Source organism: Gordionus sp. m RMFG-2023, chromosome 5, assembly GCF_954871325.1.
Source record: "Gordionus sp. m RMFG-2023 chromosome 5, tfGorSpeb1-WG-v2, whole genome shotgun sequence".
NCBI classification, from domain to species: domain Eukaryota; kingdom Metazoa; phylum Nematomorpha; class Gordioida; order Chordodea; family Parachordodidae; genus Gordionus; species Gordionus sp. m RMFG-2023.
Window position 1 is genome coordinate 24116462 of NC_088779.1, and position 17540 is coordinate 24134001.

Below are 17540 nucleotides of genomic sequence, written 5' to 3' on the forward strand. Positions count from 1 at the left end.
AATAAAAATAAATTAGAAGATGGTGTTGCTTCAATAAGAATTTCTAACCATATGAACCTTTATTTTATAATTAGCTGAACCAAACCAAGCCTTTATAAATTTCTTTTTCATTATAATTTTTTACATACTGAACCATAACCAAACTGAACTGTTATAAATAACAGTTCGGATCCCTGATATTTAATGTGCAACATTATAATAGAGAATAAAATATTTTGAATTCAAATTTGCTACAAAATATAACTGTTAATTTAGTGATTTAACAAGTCATGATTTATTATAATACAATAGCAAAAGTGGTGTTATGCCTAAACATACCTATATTTTCTGTTTTAGAAGGTTTTCTGTGTTTTCTTGCATTTCAGTTCTCTGCTCTCAAAAGAATAAAGCCGTATTTATGAAAAAAATGGACAACCCATATTTGAATTTTTTTATTTTTATGCCCAAGATGAAATTTTTTGGCTTGCATTTAAAATGCTTGGAATTATTTTTGGCCTAGATTTTAATTATTTCTAACATTTTAAAGTAGTGTTGTTAAACAACTCAATTTAAGCTAATTTTTTAAAATCAATGAACTAATTATTTTATCTAGAAAAATATTATGCAATTCTAAAAATTTTAATTTGAGATGTCAGAAAGATTTGTATTTGGTTATCCATTATATCTCAAGGCTTGAGCAATATATTCCTTGTCAAAATATTGAGTTACAAATTAAACAACCCAAGCCAGCAATTCTCTTATTTTGAAGTAAATTTAAAAATATGATAAGTAAATAAAAATATAATGATTAATTTAAGAATTTTTTGTATCATTTTTTTATGAAAAAATATTTTTAGGTTTGATCTAATCAGGGAACTCATAAATTTATCATAAGTTGTCTAGTTATAGTTGAGAATGACATCACAACATGAAAATCATTCAATATGTTCATTAATTTGGTCTTCCATCATTGCTATCAAAATTTTAAAAAATTTCAGTTTCATTTGTGTATTTCCTCCTAATTAAAACCTAATTATTTAAAAGATGTTATTATATATGCAAAAATGTCTCATGGAATTTAATTAACAAACTTATTTTTATGAATGTCAATTATTATAGAATTAAAAGAATCAAATTCAATATATATAGTACTAAGATTTTTATATTGGTAGAAGTTACTAAGACATTCCTATTTATTACTTTAATGTTATAAAAAAAATATTTTCTTTACTAAGGTGAAATATTATGAAACAAATCATATTTTATCATTAGATATTTTAATAGACAATGCACTATAGTGTAACTTATTTTTAGATGTATAATTAATATAAGATCAAATCAGACCATAGCTAATTTATTAATCCATACATAATATTTAACATGTTATGCCAGAAATTCATAAGGTATTGGTTCTAAAACTTCTAAAGGTGTATTTTTAGTTTTTACCAAATGACCTACTCGTGGTTGCACTGGCTATAATTTATAAAAAATAAAAATTAATACAATATATAAATACTTGTCTTTTTAAACAAATTTTGATATTTTTCTCTTTGGCTTCCTTTTTTAATTTTTCATTACGATGTAATCGTTCCAGAAAATCTTTTCTGCAATCTGAATGTTTAACATGTTCAACTCTAATATTAATCTTTTTGGGCAAAATTCGACCTCTGAAATGCAATGTGATTATATAAATAAATGATTAAAAATATACTTTACTCTTTTATTAACAATTACACCTAAAGCATGTTGAGTAACATTAAACACTTTTCCAGTTCTACCATGGTATGATTTGTGAGGCATTCCTTTGTGAAAAGCTCCATTGCACTATATTATCATATTGAATATTACAATTATTTTTAATTTACTTTAATATCGACATATTGACCAATTTTATAAACATGCAAAAAGGTTGATAAAGGTTCTACCCCTTTTTTACCAAATCTTTTAGCGAATAAATACCTTGTTCCTCGTCTATAACCTTTAGAATTTGTCATATCTATTTATTAATATTTATATATAATAGAAACACACATGTTACCGAAATTTCACTAGGATATCTAAGATTTTGAAAAAAAAGAGACAAAATTTTATATTTCCAAAATATTTATTAAATTTTGATTTCTTAAAAAATTATTTTTATTTATTTTTATGAAGGAAATTTTTATTATTACTATTATATCAATTAAAGTTTGAAAAACTATAATGAATTTTATTTGTAATTCTTTTGGTATATATATACATTTATATAATTATCCAATTTAACTTCTAATATAACCTCGATAATATAATATTACATGTCGGAAAGATATAATATAATATACAAATAACGTCCTTTTAAAATAAATAAAGTGACATTTTAAAATATATCTTAACCTTTACAATAATAAATATTCAGATGTAACATATTCTTTCACACCAAGTTAAGATCGTCTACCAATCTTTTTATTTACCAAGTTCAAGTTCATCTATTAATTTTTTTTTTGTTGGCTTTAGTTCCTAAAACAAGATAAAAAAGTAGAAACCGTACTAAAACAAAACCAGAAAAGTAGAAACCGTGAACAATATAAAGAAGAAAAAAAAACAACTAAATTGGCCAAGATCCAAAAATAAAAGATATACTTACTGAAAATTCACGATCTAAATAACCTGGCAATTTTTATTATCAAAAATAGTTTTATAAATCTTTTATTAAAAAAAAATCTAATTATTTTCATACAAAAAAATAATTATTACTTTTATAATATTCTATATCAGAAAAAATATATCATCACATGTAATTTTTATATCCAATCAACCTTATTTAAATCGGTTGATTGGCATTTCGCGTAATAAACATATATATCCGTATATACAAATACGACAGTTCCCTTGTTGGATTAACCCGTTTGCCTTGGTTCAATGTTATTCTTGATTTGATTTCCTCTGGTTCTTCCCTTATTCGTAGTTGGTCGGGATGTTTTAATACGGTTTTGTACGTTTATTTTTTTCTTCTTTTTCTTCTTCCCTTATCCAGGATTGTGATGGCGATTCTAGTTTTTCAACTAATTGTTCCCACCATCACTGTTTTATTTTCGCTTGTTATTTTATCATCATTTATCTGTAGATCTATAGCGATTTTTGCGATTCGTTGTTAGAATTATTCTCAATCGTAGTTCACTTGAAAAGTTTTACGTACCACTACTATTGAAGTACTCCAGGTTACTCTTGTTGTTGATGGATCTATTTTCTTTATTATATTCACGTTACGATTATCATTATATTTATGTCTATTGTTAATCATATTGATTTTTACATTTGTTGGTAACGATAAGTCAAATTCTATAATCCACGGAAATCCATATAGGCTGTGTCAAATTTATAATCCACGGAAATCCAAATAGGGTGTATCAATCATTTTGATAGTGCCCTTTATCATTATCATAAATTCTATAATCCATGAAAATCTAAATAGGTTGCATCTATCCTTTTGATAGTGCCCTTTATCATTATAAATTCTATAATCCATATAATCTAAATAGGCTGCATCTACCTTTTGATAGTGCCCTTTATCATTATCATAAATTCTATAATTTTGTTTAAGTTTTAACGGTTGGTCTTCGTCTTTAGTATTTGGGTAGTAAACATAGTTCCCCGGCGATTAATTGATCGCGAATTCTTAGTTCTTTATTATGGATTAAGTAGGGCCGCGACTTAATCTAATGAAATAAATTCCTCCTCTAACTTGTCAATAGAAAATTTTGAGGATTTTTTATGTGTCTATAGTCGTCAATAGCCCATTTATCTCATTCATCTTTTATCCATAATTGCTAAATCAATTTATTTATTTTTTTAAACAAAAAAAATTATAATTCTATATAACATTTAACATGACCGAAGACCGAAAACCACGCGACCTTTTACTTTGTCGCCAAATATTAAATCGATTAAAGTTGAAAAAACGATAATGAATTTTATTTGTAATTCTATTGGTATATATACATTTACATAATTATCCAAATTAACTTCTAATAATATGCAATTTGATTAACCTCGATAATATAATATTACATGTCGGAAAGTTATAATATAATATACAAATAACGTCCTTTTAAAATATATAAAGTGACCTTTTAAAATATATAAAGTGACCTTTTAAAATATATAAAGTGACCTTTTAAAATATATCTTAACCTTTACAATAATATATATTCAGATGTAACAATTACTTATAAAATAAAACAAAAATTTTATAGTGAAATCATTCCATATATATGATAGGTCTATATTAAATAAGGGTTAACTATTATATATTATTAATGTAAAATTATTATTATTTAATAAGTCCCTAATAAAATCGGAATCAAGGTAAATTAAATATATTCCAATTTAAAATAATTTACTGAAATTGACGCAGTACACATTGTAGAATTTATTTTTGGATAAATAATTTTTAAATAAAAATTTCTCCTGAAACAAGAGATTCTGATTTATCATGGAGTTCATTTCAAATAATATATATATAGATATAAAGGAACGGTTCCATACTTTTAGATTATAAATTTTGGATATATCTCATTTTAAATTGTATTATTTAATATTTTAAAGTAGGTCCTTTATGTCCTTTTTGGCATCTTAACTAGAAGATAATTATTTATAGTTCTTAAAATATGTGATACATGATTTGTTGAAGGTTAAATAAAGCCTCGCCTGATATTCCTCATTATCATTTAACTGAAAATAAATTTAGTTTGGTTAAAAATTAACAATGATCTTAGTGTTGTAAAAAAGCCTAATCTGCGATATTTAAAAACGGTCCGATTAAGATTGTAACTAAAATCATATTGTGTAAGACTCAAGATTTGGTAAGAAGAAACCTAAACCTTTCTGTAATCTATGAGCAAAATCACATGGCCAACACATTATTACTTTTGTCATAATCTTAATCGGGCCTTTTTTTAAAATCAACCCAAATCGGTTTTTTAAATAACACTAAGCCCTCTATACGTTTTTGGACATGCCGCACGTAACTTTACACACAAAAGTCTCCCTAAGTGTTTCTTAAACATCTATAGGCTCAGTGACATAATATGTCATTGTATAGGCTGCAATAAAATCATTTCGACTATTTAAAATCACCTATTCTAAAAATGGCTTTCCAAAAAAAATTTAATGTACAATTCTTATTTTAATTGTTATTTATTAATATTGTAGATACGACTCCCACCTGAGGTCAACAGAATTTTATATGTTCGTAATTTACCATATAAAATTACTGCAGAAGAAATGTATGATATATTTGGGAAGTATGGCGCAATTCGACAAATTAGACTGTAAGTTACATCATAAAGATTGTGTTTAAATTATTCATTTTTACCCTATTTTATTATTTTAGTGTACATGAATGATTTTGATATATCAACCAACTTAAGCACATTAAAACTTCATAGCTTTATTTTGCATATATTTAGTTTCCTTAAGCTGGGCTATTAATATGAAGGAATTTAGAAATTTATATAATAATTATTCAAAATAATGATTATGAAAATAATATATTATTTAAATTGGAGTTCTTCAAAATGTGGCCCAATTTGACTTGATAAAACTTTTATACAAGTTGCCTATCCTATTTACACAGACAAGCCTATTTAAAATTTTAAATTACACAAAATTTCCTGCCATTACATTTTAATCGATATCTAATTTTTCTCAAAGTTTATTAAGACACTTATAACTATTTCAATGATAACTGTTTTATAAATAAATTTGCATGATTTTTTGTGAATTTACTATATTCATAAATTTACTCTTTAGTTTAACAGCTCTTAAATTCAATGGTTGTAATTTATTTTCAACTAGTAATAAAATTACTAGCTAGAAATTGAAAAGAAAAAATCAAAAATTTAGTGCCAAAGCTGGCCTATTAAAATGTTATGAATAATCAAATTTTCAAGCTTATTTTAGATTTGAGCCTGGCCTAATTTTTTTTTTATAAACAACATAAATTAAACACATTGTGAAGATCTGTGCACTAAAAATTGATATTTGTTCTTTATCACCTAAATTATCATTTTATTTTGATAAAACATTTTGTATGTTATTTTTTTCGATTGGCATGATTTAAAATAAAGCAGGTCTAGAGCTTTGGGCAAAATCTAGGGCTCTAGTGGGAAGTAAAAAGGTCACAATGTGAGAGTGGTATTGAAACTATATTATAAGAAATATTTTTTTTAAATTTATTTAAAAAGTTTGTGTTTAAATGATTGAAATTATTTTAAAATCGAATTTACAAACAACCTAATTACCAATCTTCTAAAAGATCTAACATCAAATGATAAATCCCATCATCCAGCTTTGTGAATGCTATTAGACAGCTTCAAATTAATTTTATTTATGATTACTTATTTAAGGAAGACAATTGGTCTTCGAAGATGGCCAACTTATGGGCATTGATATGAAATAAATTATACAACTTTGTCACTTCTTATGCTTAACACACGTTATTACTTTTGTATATAAAATCAGTTTTAATAGGTTTTTGCCAAAGTGTAGTTTAATTTTACTCCTCATCTTTTTGTTTATATATGACATATTTCTATTTGTAAGCTGTACTAAATATATTTACCCGATTGGCACTGATTTTGGACTTTTAAATATTGGATCGGTAAATATTTTTTTTAAAATTTACCCAATAACTATTATAATTTTATTTTTGAACTAATTTCCTTTTCTCATAATAAATCTTCATAACTCTTATAAAAAAATGTGAAGGAAATAACTTATTAGTAAATAAAAATCATGTAAATTAAAATATTATTAATTAATAGAGATATCTAATTTCAATTATTAATTGATATTTAATTAGTATTTACTTTTTATTCAAATAAAGATACATATTTATACTATATATAATATATATGTGTTTTTATTTGTTATGTAGATTTGAAATATTTGAATAAAGATATAATTAAACAGAAAGAAAAGAAGATAATTGGTTTATTAAACAGAAAATTTAATAAGAATATTTATATATATTAGTATATAAATTTATATTTATTTATATTAAGGTTAAAATAGATAAGTGAAATCATCATTAAAAAAAATATTTAACTATATGTATAATCATTTTTAAAGGCTATACTTAATAAAATAAGACATATTTAATATATATATTATATAAATGCAAACCTTTCTTTATATTAAAAAATAAGTATATTTTTAGAATTTTATAAATGTGACATTTCTTGATTTTTAAGAGCTGAGATAAGTGAATATTCTTAAAACGTTTTTAAAAGAAATTTTTACACAGATTTTTATTATTTATATTTTATTATATAAAACAAAATCAATGTAAATATCGGTATCATTGTTTAAAATAAATATTGGGTCAGTGAATAAATTGTGGGTCGATCCAGCCCTTGTATAACATAAAGATAAATTTAAAACAATAGAATATCTTAATATTTAAAATAAAACTATAATTATGTTATATATATGTGCGTGTTCTTATAAAATTACAGCTTATTTTTCATTTAGCTTTTAATTGAAATACTTTTTAAAAAATTAGCGGCAATACTCCGGATACGAAAGGTACAGCTTTTGTGGTTTACGAAGATATTTTTGATGCCAAAAATGCGTGTGATCACTTATCAGGATTCAATGTTTGTAACCGGTATTTAGTCGTTCTTTATTATCAGACAACCAAGGTATTTTATATAATTTTATTTGCTTTATTACATTTCCCATGTTATTTTTTAGGCTTTCAAGAAATTAGATCCAGAGCTAAAAGAAGAGAAATTGCAAAAAATGAGAGATCAATTTGGATCAGAAACACCTGGGTTATGAATAGAGAAGAGGAGATTATTTAGATTTCATATGTTTATATACATTATATTTGATTATAAGAATTAGGAATAAATTATTGGGAATTAAAATTTTTTTGTATCATAATCCTTAAATACATTGATTGTTTAAAATAATGTATTTTTTTGTCATTTACACCTTCTATAATTAATTCAGGCTTAAGGTTCCGCATTAATCTTATTAGCTAAATTATAAATATTAAATTGACATTTAATTTTTATCAAATCCAATTAAACTGTGAATCTAGGTTTTGAATATTAGATTTATTTTTGGTTAAAATATAATAATCTTATATAAATCTTTTGTGTAATCAGAGTCAGAGTTGTTAACGCTCCTTTTTAAAAGGAGCTAGCTCCCGCTCCAATAATGGAGCGCCACTCCGTAACCGCCCCTTTGATTTTCAATTTTTTAGAAGGTACACTAAACAAAATCATATTTTTATCGAAAGGTTTTATTTATATTAAATGATCTATCAAAATATTTATAATCTTTTAGGGTCCTTCCATGTCAAATCAATCATTTTTTGGCGACCCCTTTATTTTCGAAAAATTGTAGGTTGGTTATATATGTTCACATTAGATCACAAACAAAATCTTAGCGCATTAGCAACTATTTTTTAGCTAAATTATAAATATTAAATTGAAACCATATTAATTTTTATCAAATCCAATTAAACTGTAAATCTAAGTGTTTAATATTAGAATTATTTTTGGTTAAAATGTAATAATCATATATAAATCCTTTGTGTAGTCAGAGTTGTTAATGCTCCTTTTAAAAGTAGCTAGCTCCCGCTCCCGCCTCTACCTTCTCAAAAGGAACTAGCTCCCGTACTCACTACTTCATTTTTAAAAGGAGCTAACTCCCGCTCCTAGTGTTGTTAAACGGCTCATTTTGAGCCTATTTTTAAAAACGGCTAACTCAATATTTTAGCCAGAAAAATTTTGCCTAAGCCTCGAGATTTCGCTAATAGATGTCCAAACCTTTGTTCCTTCTACAAACAAAATCTTCAGGCTTGCGTAATATTGTTCTAGATGAAATATTGAGTTAGCCGTTTTTAAAAATCGGCTCAAAACGAGCCGTTTAACTACACTACCCGCTCCAATTAATGGAGCGCCACTCCATCGGTATTCATCCTCTATTCCCCCTTTAAGATATTATACAAATCCATTGAAAAATTTACTTCTTTTAAAAGTATATAATAATCAATTTTGTTTTATTTTATTATAAGAAATTAAGCATCAAATATAACAAGATGAATAAATAACAAATTGGCATATAATAAAATCCTGGTTGAAGTAAAATATGGAAATTATAACTGTAAAACAAAATTTTCTTTATAAAATTAAATAACAGCCATAAATAATTAAAACAGATAATGATGTACTGTATATAACTATAAATAATGTAAAGAACACAAAAATTAACGATTTTACGATTTTTTGCTATTTGGGTTCCTTTAATCAGGAAAAATATATTAAGAAATAGGGCTATGGAAGGAAATAATAGGAAAAATATTTTGATCAATGCAATATAGCGATCTATAGAAGTCACAATTATTGAAAACGGGAAACAACTCTTGATTGAAATATTCAGATAATCTGCTATTTTGGTATATTTATTTATAAGTTGCGATATGATAGGTTTAAATATAAAATTTGTGACAGTGGAATCGACACCACAATTATAAGAATCATCATTTAGAACTTGAGATAGATCATCGATGGATTGATTTCTAGAATTAGAATATCTTAAATTGAGAGTGAGAAGAAAAAAAAAGTATAAGATTGATATCTCTACTCCCTAAATAATAATTTCTTTTATTTTTGATGTCAATAATATTTTAAGACTAAGCTAAACCCCCCTCCCCCCTTAGAATATTCAAATCAATTTTATGCAGCTAATATGATATAATTTATTGATACCCATTTATATAACTTTTTTAAATCACAGTTTGCGATTCATAATTTCCTTTTAATTAGATCCGAATAGGTTGTTATGTGACTAAAAAGAGCTATATAAATATAATTTAAAATGAAAATAATACTGGTTCTTTTTACATGAAAATTTTAATATTCTCATCCAATTTTAATTCTACAACAATCCAGTCACTAAAGGCAGCTTTTATTAAAAGTATCAAAGCGATGATATACGTAATACTCCGCAAAATATGAGTAAATCTTTTATGCTTTTTTAAAAAAATATTAATAATAAAAATAAAGTAAAAGAAAAGAGATTATAATATGTAAATTAATAATCATAACACTTAAGGAAATATTTATTCAATTTTCTAAGGAATTAGTCTATCCTTATTAAATATATAAATCCAAAATTTGATATCTTAATGGATTTAATATCATCGATTGATTTAGTTTAAGGTTCCAGCCTCGATTATCGATTTTGCAGCGATTTATTTTTCCTATTTTTATTAAAAATTTGTAAATGCAAATAATTATGATTATATACAAAATAATATAATATAATTAGTATTTATGCATTTAGACAAAAGACCAGGGGCTTCGAGAATAGAGATCTTTGAGTTCAGAGTTTTATTATAAAAGTAAAATATTTCACTAAGAACCTCAAAATACTCATTAATGATATGAGATGTTTCCAAATGACCAATCAAGACTATATTCTAAAAATCCTATTATTGTTAATATATTTAGAAAATACGTTAAAACGGCTGAAGAAATTGTATAATGCGCTTGCTAAATTTTAAAAAATATAAAATTTCAGGAGATTGTTATATCAATTATTAAAAACAAGTTGCAACTTTTGATTGAAACAATTTATATAAGGCACCTTTTTTATTAATTATTGATGCAAAGTTCCTCCATTTCGACCAGACATGACATTTGCACCATCATAAATCTGGCTTATTACATCATAGGATTTAATCTTTAAATCTTTAAGTTGTCTTAAAAAGCCATTTGTAATTTTCGGCAGAAAGACTATAAAATCAATTATTCCATTTGAATTCTCTAAGATTTTTGCACAAAAAAATATTCTAATAAATAATTATGATCAAATTTACACAAGTTTCTACATCTTTTTATCATCCTAAACAAAAAACGATCCAACACAATTTCTGCCATATTTAATATGACTTCATTTTGAATTTGAGGTGTTGTGTATTGGGTAGTATTTTTTGTATTGCTCATAAATTTTTTTTATCTATTTAGAAGGTGTATGAAAACATTGCTATAGAAAGTCCTGGAGAATAAATTATATTTTTATCTGCAGCATATTGTAGTGGAACCAGACCACTAAATGAGAGCTCTTGTATGCTAAGAAATTATATCAAATCAATTATAGATTTCAAATAGTATCGAATACGCTCAACTTGGTGTTTTATCATCGATATTTTTTATATTAAGATTTTTATGTAGATTAATTGTTTTACATTTAATGGTTAATGAGCGAATAAATATTATATAATTAATATTTTTCTATAATTTTGTTGTTTTTTCATTTTGATTTAATAGTTAATGGCGAATGAAAATTTAGTAACTAATATTTTTTTTAAATTTGAGGGCCGGAAATATTTTTGGAGGTCATATCAGGGGATCAAGTAAAATTCAAAAGCCAGGTTTAGGGGCAAATTTTTTTCAATGGGGGCAGACCCTGGGGCCTTCCCTTAGCCCTCCTTGTTGCTACGGTTCTGCCAAAGCCACATTAAAACACATCTTTAAAATCTATTTTTGTAGATCTCAAGATTATATTCCTAACTCAATTTAATTTTTTTTTAAATGCCTTAATTTTATTAATTTCAATAATTTACTAATTTGATATCCAATATATTAATGTTTTCATGATTTATGCTTAATCCGTGGTTTATATTAGATTTCTTTTTCTTTCCATTAATCCATCGATAATAACTGCCTGTTAAATTTTTGGAAAATGTGTTTGTCACTCCTTTTGTCCCTTTAACATTACATTTATTTTTCCTGAGTCGGGAAAGAATAGTTATACGATGTGGTTTAATAATACATCGATTTTGCATGTCAAAGTTTTGGAAAAGACGTATTTTATCTTTAACATTAGTAGTAGTATTATCCTTGATTGCTAAATTTTATAATTCAGAGATAAAATTTAAAAAAAATTAATTAAGGGTATTGTATTGAGTTAGCCTGATTTATAGTAAACGAGATAATAGAGCAACATCTCGCGGCGAATTTTGAAATTAAAAAATGCAGCTTTGATTAGAGGTCTGCAAAGTAATATTTTTGCGACCCGAGCGACCTGAGCCCGAATTTAAAAAATATTTTTGTCTGGGCCTGGAGCCTTTATAATTTTTTTATATAAATATTAATCTGATTTTTTAAAAGTGTAGGGGAGACCTGGGTAAAGCGATTGACGGGGTAACAATGTTAACGCGAATAACTTTTTAACCATTGAGTATAAAGACCTTAAATTTGGTGTGAAGATGTATTTTTATATCTAATTTCTTACCTATGTTCATCTTTTAAAAAACTTACCTGGTTTTATATATTTTGTCAAAAAACTGTTTTTTAACCAAAAAATATAAAAATCAATCTCTAGTATATTTTGCTTTTAGTAAAATTTACATATCCTCAGGATTCAAAACTTGGCACACATGTTCCTTAATGTATTAACTATAAAATAAAATTTATCTGACATCTTTAGCTATATTAGAAGTCACGCAATAACGATATATATAATATATGTCACCTAGGGGTAAAGCTGTTATGGGTAAAACGGTTAAAATATAAAATTATTCACATTAAATTTTTCATTCATTTATTATAATCAAATTAATATTGATATTTAATATTAAAGTTACCAATTGAGCATTATTAAAATTATGAAATTAATTCAATTTATTTAATTAATTATATAGCATTTTAACTCTATGGAACTGGTATTGTTAATTATTAAAATGAAATTGTTTTATTTTATAAATAAACAAGATAAGAGGATTTGCATATCAGCTTGCTAAAGAATATGGCAAATCTTTCCCAGAAAGCTGGACAACTAATGGTATGGCTGGAGAGGACTGGTTTATGGGGTTTAGAAAACGACATTCCCAACTTTCGATTCGTACCCCTGAAGCTACTAGTCTAGCAAGAGCATATGGCTTCAATCCCACAAATGTCAATAAATTTTTTGAAAATTTAATTAAGCTATATAATTCTTATAACTTTGAACCACATAATATATGGAATGCAGATGAAAGTGGTTTCACCACCGTTCAAACTCCTGCAAAAATTATAGCACAGAAGGGTGCCAAACAAGTCGGCTCTATAACGTCAGGAGAAAGAGGAACTTTAGTTACAATATGTTTAGCCATCAATGCTATAGGCCATAGCATTCCACCATTTTTTATTTTTCCAAGAAAACGATACAAAGATCACGGGCCTATTGGATCTAAGGGTGTGGGAAACGCATCGGGTTGGATGCAAGAGGAGGAATTTTTATCTTTTTTGGAACACTTTAAAAAATATTCTAGTGCATCCAATGAGAAAAATGTCTTATTAATCTTAGATAACCATAGCTCTCATTGTTCAATTTCCGTTATAAACTATTGTCGCTCCAATGGGATTGTTATTCTAACACTTCCACCACATTGCTCACATAAACTCCAACCATTAGACAAAGCAATTTATGGGCCATTGAAAAAGTTTTATAATGGAGCTATTGACACATGGATGAGAAATCATGTGGGCAACAATTTCAGATTTATGATATTCCAGGAGTGTTAAAAAATGAAATACCAAGGGCAGTGACACCAAATAATATATTAAATGGGTTGTTAGCATGTGGCATATTTCCTTTAAACCCAAATATATTTACAGAACAAGATTATATCTGCTGTAATAATTCAAATGCTTGCTCAATATTGAATTTGAAAATAATGATGAAAATATTACAGTGACTCAAAATCTTACAGTGACTCAAAATAATGATAGTGATTTATCTATATTATTGAACGAAAATGTTCCAGATGATATTGATGAACCTTATCATGATATGTTACCATCATGCTCAAAAAATTATAATAAAGTATTCAATCCTTCATCTATAATACCTATTCCAAAATTATTCAATATTTCATCGGATAAAATATCTAAAAAAAGAATTCAGAAATATTAACATCTACACCTTATAAAAAAAAATTATTAATTCAGAGAAAAAAAAAGATATCAAAAAATAATTGTTTATGTGTTATTTGTAATAAAAACTATAAAAATAGTCGCGAGGGCGATGAATGGCTAAAATGTACAATGTGCCTTGAATGGGCACATTCTAAATGTGCTAATTATGATAATTATTTTACATGTCCTTATTGTATCGATTAGTTTTTAAATAAAAATCATAAATATATCTTAAATTTGTAATATTTGTTAAATAAAACAATAAATATGTGTCAAATAATATTTTAACCACTTTACCCTAGTGCTTATCCATTTTACCCTGTACCCAGGGTAAAATGGCGAAAATGAGTAGTTTTACATAACTAATCATAGCTCCTAAAATATTATAGGTAGAGGGCTACACTTTTTTTTATCTTGTAGAAGAGAGATGGGGCTACACATTGATCTATAATTTGTTGGGTTTGACTCTTGTTTAAAATTTTTATGGTAAATATGCAAAATGCCTATCGTTTTACCCCGGTCTCCCCTATATACATATTAAAAATTTACATATAAATCTATGTTAAAATTGAAAAATATTTTGAAAAAGAAGAAAAGAACAAATACATTAAGTTAAAAAAATTAAAAAGGAAAATGCCAAGTGAATGATTTAAGAATTTAGCATGAAATAATTGGATCGAATTATTGAGATGCAATGTTTTGTTTAAGTTTAAAAAAGCAGAGGTTTTTTTTTGGATTCCGAAACCGTTTTTAAAACATTCAAAGGAGTTGCCTAAATGAGAAGGATAGCTACGATGGGGACAAAGTAGTTATCACCCATTAGGAACGAATATTTTTGGCATTTTAATGATGCAGCCCTGAGAAATGGGTAATGTATATTATTAAAATGGGCAAGGGGGCATATCTAGGAAACAATTAAAAATTATGTGTCTTAATTCACATATTGCTACCTTAACTAAAAGTATATTTAACCCCGATAATCTAATCAATGTTGATATAAAGTTGCATTGTATTTAATTTGTATATATATAACTTTGATTCATTAAATATAAAAATAAAGTTAAAATACAATCGAATTTAAAAATTATTGTGATCATATAAAAATAATTTGCATTATGGATAACGAAAAAAGAAGATATTATATAGAGAAAAAAATTCTATAAAATATAATAATTAACATATTAAAAAGACATCAATATCAGTTATTCTAATTGACATTTTTATGAAATAAAAAATATTAGTATTATTTAGGATATTTTAATTTTTAACATTTATTTTTAGGGCCGGACTTCGGGTCGGACACACCTTGCAACCCGACCCCGACGAAAATTTTTTCCATGTCCTAACCCGTCGGGTCAGGCTTTAGACAGCCCGTGCAGACCTCTAGCTGGGATATCGTTACGGAATGATCATCGCAAAGAATAACCATATCGCGCTATGCGATTTAACAGTTGTCGATTATAATAACTTTTCCTTATGTTATGTTAATTTTATTTATAAATTCAATCATGGTAATAATCCATGATAAAAATTTGAAATTTTTTAATATTTAAATCAATATTGATCGGATTAAAAGATATTATAAACTTGATCAGCTGTCAATCGCATCGCATTAAATCGCGTCCACTATTAATTCAACTTTATTTGAAGAATGATATTTTTATTAGAGATGCACATTATCTCTTTACATCATCACCCGAGTTAATTTTAAATATGTAGTTTAATAATCAAACATCAAAGTAAACCTCTAATATTTTCCTTGCCGATATATAATAGTAAATCACCGTATAAATACCATTTTGCCATGATTACCAGATTTATAACATTTAAAATATAACTTATAAATAATGCATACCAACCTATGAATGAATGAATTATAAAATTACAATTTTTTTTCATCAGTTTACTTTGTTTTAAAAAAGAATTTATAACTTACTTACCATAATATAATTTTGTATTTAGATTAAATATTCGAAGATTGGATCGAAAAAAATACATAAATAAAGGGCCCATTATCCATGCGTATAATCCTAACAAGGTGCACGCAATCACTATTCCATAATGTATGATGAAGTTGAAGTACAACATTTTCCAAATGAATGCGATATAAACTCTGTCGCTTAACTTTTAATAATCATCATATTTTTTAAGTGATGTTGAAAAAAAAATTCAGCATAAATTATGTTATTCTTACCTAAAGATGTAGATAGTGATGTTAAAAGGCTAGATTTGAGACGATTTTTGAAAACCGCCAACTCAATATTTTAATTTTATGCAAGCCTGAAGATTTTGCTAACATATGACGCAAAGGTTTGGACAATGGATTAGCCAATTCTCGAGGCTTAAGAGATATTTTCCTGGCTAAAATATTAAGTAACCGTTTTTAAAAATTAGTTCAAATTGAGCCGTTTAACAACACTGGACGTAGATGGTAAATTAATCTCCATACATTTATTAACTTTATTAGAAATATGATATTTAAAAAAAATTTAATTATAACTATAAAACAATTTTTTATTTTTTTATTTATAAGAAATATATTTAATGATTATTATTTTCTTTCATTATACATTTTAATTATTTAGAATCCGGGTTTCAAACACAACATTATATCAGCTGTTCGGGTTTTGTTCTAGATCGGTCCGGAGTACGTTACCCAGATTCTGTATAGATTTATTTAATATTTATTAATAGGGTTTTTAATTTTAAATTTTATTGCCTATAGTCATATAATTTACGTATTATAAAACAATCTCATAATAAAAATATTCTTTTTTTCATAAAAAATTTATAAAATTTGCTCCAATTATTTTTTTTTCTAAAATATTGGGATAATTTTATCGGCAAAATGTGCTATTATCAAATTTTTTATATTAAAAATGGTTGGGAATATTATATAGTTTTGATTTCGACAAAATATATACCAATCCTAGACTGCATCAGGTCCTATAAAACTTGTTTACAAACATCTCCACTTTTCCTCGCATAACGAGGAATGCAGGTACCGGGACCTCAAATAATGGGGAAGGGTCCCATAATATTTTTAGTTTTTCCACGGGACGGTGGGCTTAAGATTTTAGGGGATGTTGCAAGTTTAGGTAAAATATATAATTCTATCTATTTATTTCATAGACAATCTTCAGCCCACATCGGGTTTTTATTATTTCACTATTTTCTTTATCCAAAAACATCTTTTTTTTTGTTTGTTGTCTCATTATATCATTTTTTTAAATATAATTTTAAAGTTTTTTGTTTTTTTTTTAATAAAAAATAGGCCGGTGTATTTTTGTCTGGGGATATTTTTTGTCCGGTATATTTCTGTCCTTTTTTTTTTATTTTGGATAAATATGTATAACTTTAAAATGCTGAAAGTATGGGGGGGGGGGGGGATTTATTATAACAAAAAAATATTTTTCTACATTTTAGAGAAAAAAAGAGAATATACTCACGCTTCTATATTCCAAGCAAGTGGTTGAAAAGATGACATAAGCGCTATGCGCATATTGCAGTCTCAATAATAGATTCTAAAATAACAGTTTAATCATAAATTTTGAATAATAGTAAATATTTTATTTTTTTTACAAATTCCTTTATATCCTTAAATAG

The 17540-nt window shown here is 25.9% G+C and overlaps 2 protein-coding genes across 2 annotated transcripts; one reads left to right on the forward strand and one right to left on the reverse strand.

The window, feature by feature from the left end:
• Positions 1-1250: 1250 nt before the first annotated feature.
• Positions 1251-2065, reverse strand: LOC135929835 (large ribosomal subunit protein eL21-like). The gene is made up of 5 exons (XM_065466563.1): positions 2018-2065; positions 1845-1975; positions 1691-1803; positions 1496-1646; positions 1251-1452 (listed from the first exon to the last, which is right to left on the reverse strand). The coding sequence occupies exons 2-5, from the start codon at positions 1971-1973 to the stop codon at positions 1363-1365; spliced, it is 483 nt and encodes a 160-aa protein (XP_065322635.1). The 5' UTR covers positions 1974-1975; positions 2018-2065; the 3' UTR covers positions 1251-1362.
• A 3013-nt stretch (positions 2066-5078) lies between these two features.
• On the forward strand, positions 5079-8003 carry LOC135929665 (splicing factor 3B subunit 6-like). The gene is made up of 4 exons (XM_065466351.1): positions 5079-5129; positions 5170-5288; positions 7523-7661; positions 7714-8003. Exons 1-4 carry the CDS (start codon positions 5106-5108, stop codon positions 7798-7800), a joined length of 369 nt encoding a protein of 122 aa, XP_065322423.1. The 5' UTR covers positions 5079-5105; the 3' UTR covers positions 7801-8003.
• Positions 8004-17540: the final 9537 nt, after the last annotated feature.

Bases quoted from the DNA above. Each gene is read 5' to 3' on its own strand.
- LOC135929835 (XM_065466563.1), bottom strand. From the start codon at position 1,973: ATGACAAATTCTAAAGGTTATAGACGAGGAACAAGGTATTTATTCGCT. The intron at 1,804-1,844 runs GTAAATTAAAAA...ATGATAATATAG, and splicing joins GTCAATATGTCGATATTAAA to TGCAATGGAGCTTTTCACAA. The intron at 1,453-1,495 runs GTATTTATATAT...TATAAATTATAG, and splicing joins AAATTTGTTTAAAAAGACAA to CCAGTGCAACCACGAGTAGG.
- LOC135929665 (XM_065466351.1), top strand. From the start codon at position 5,106: ATGGCTTTCCAAAAAAAATTTAAT. The intron at 5,130-5,169 runs GTACAATTCTTA...TTAATATTGTAG, and splicing joins CTTTCCAAAAAAAATTTAAT to ATACGACTCCCACCTGAGGT. The intron at 7,662-7,713 runs GTATTTTATATA...GTTATTTTTTAG, and splicing joins TTTATTATCAGACAACCAAG to GCTTTCAAGAAATTAGATCC.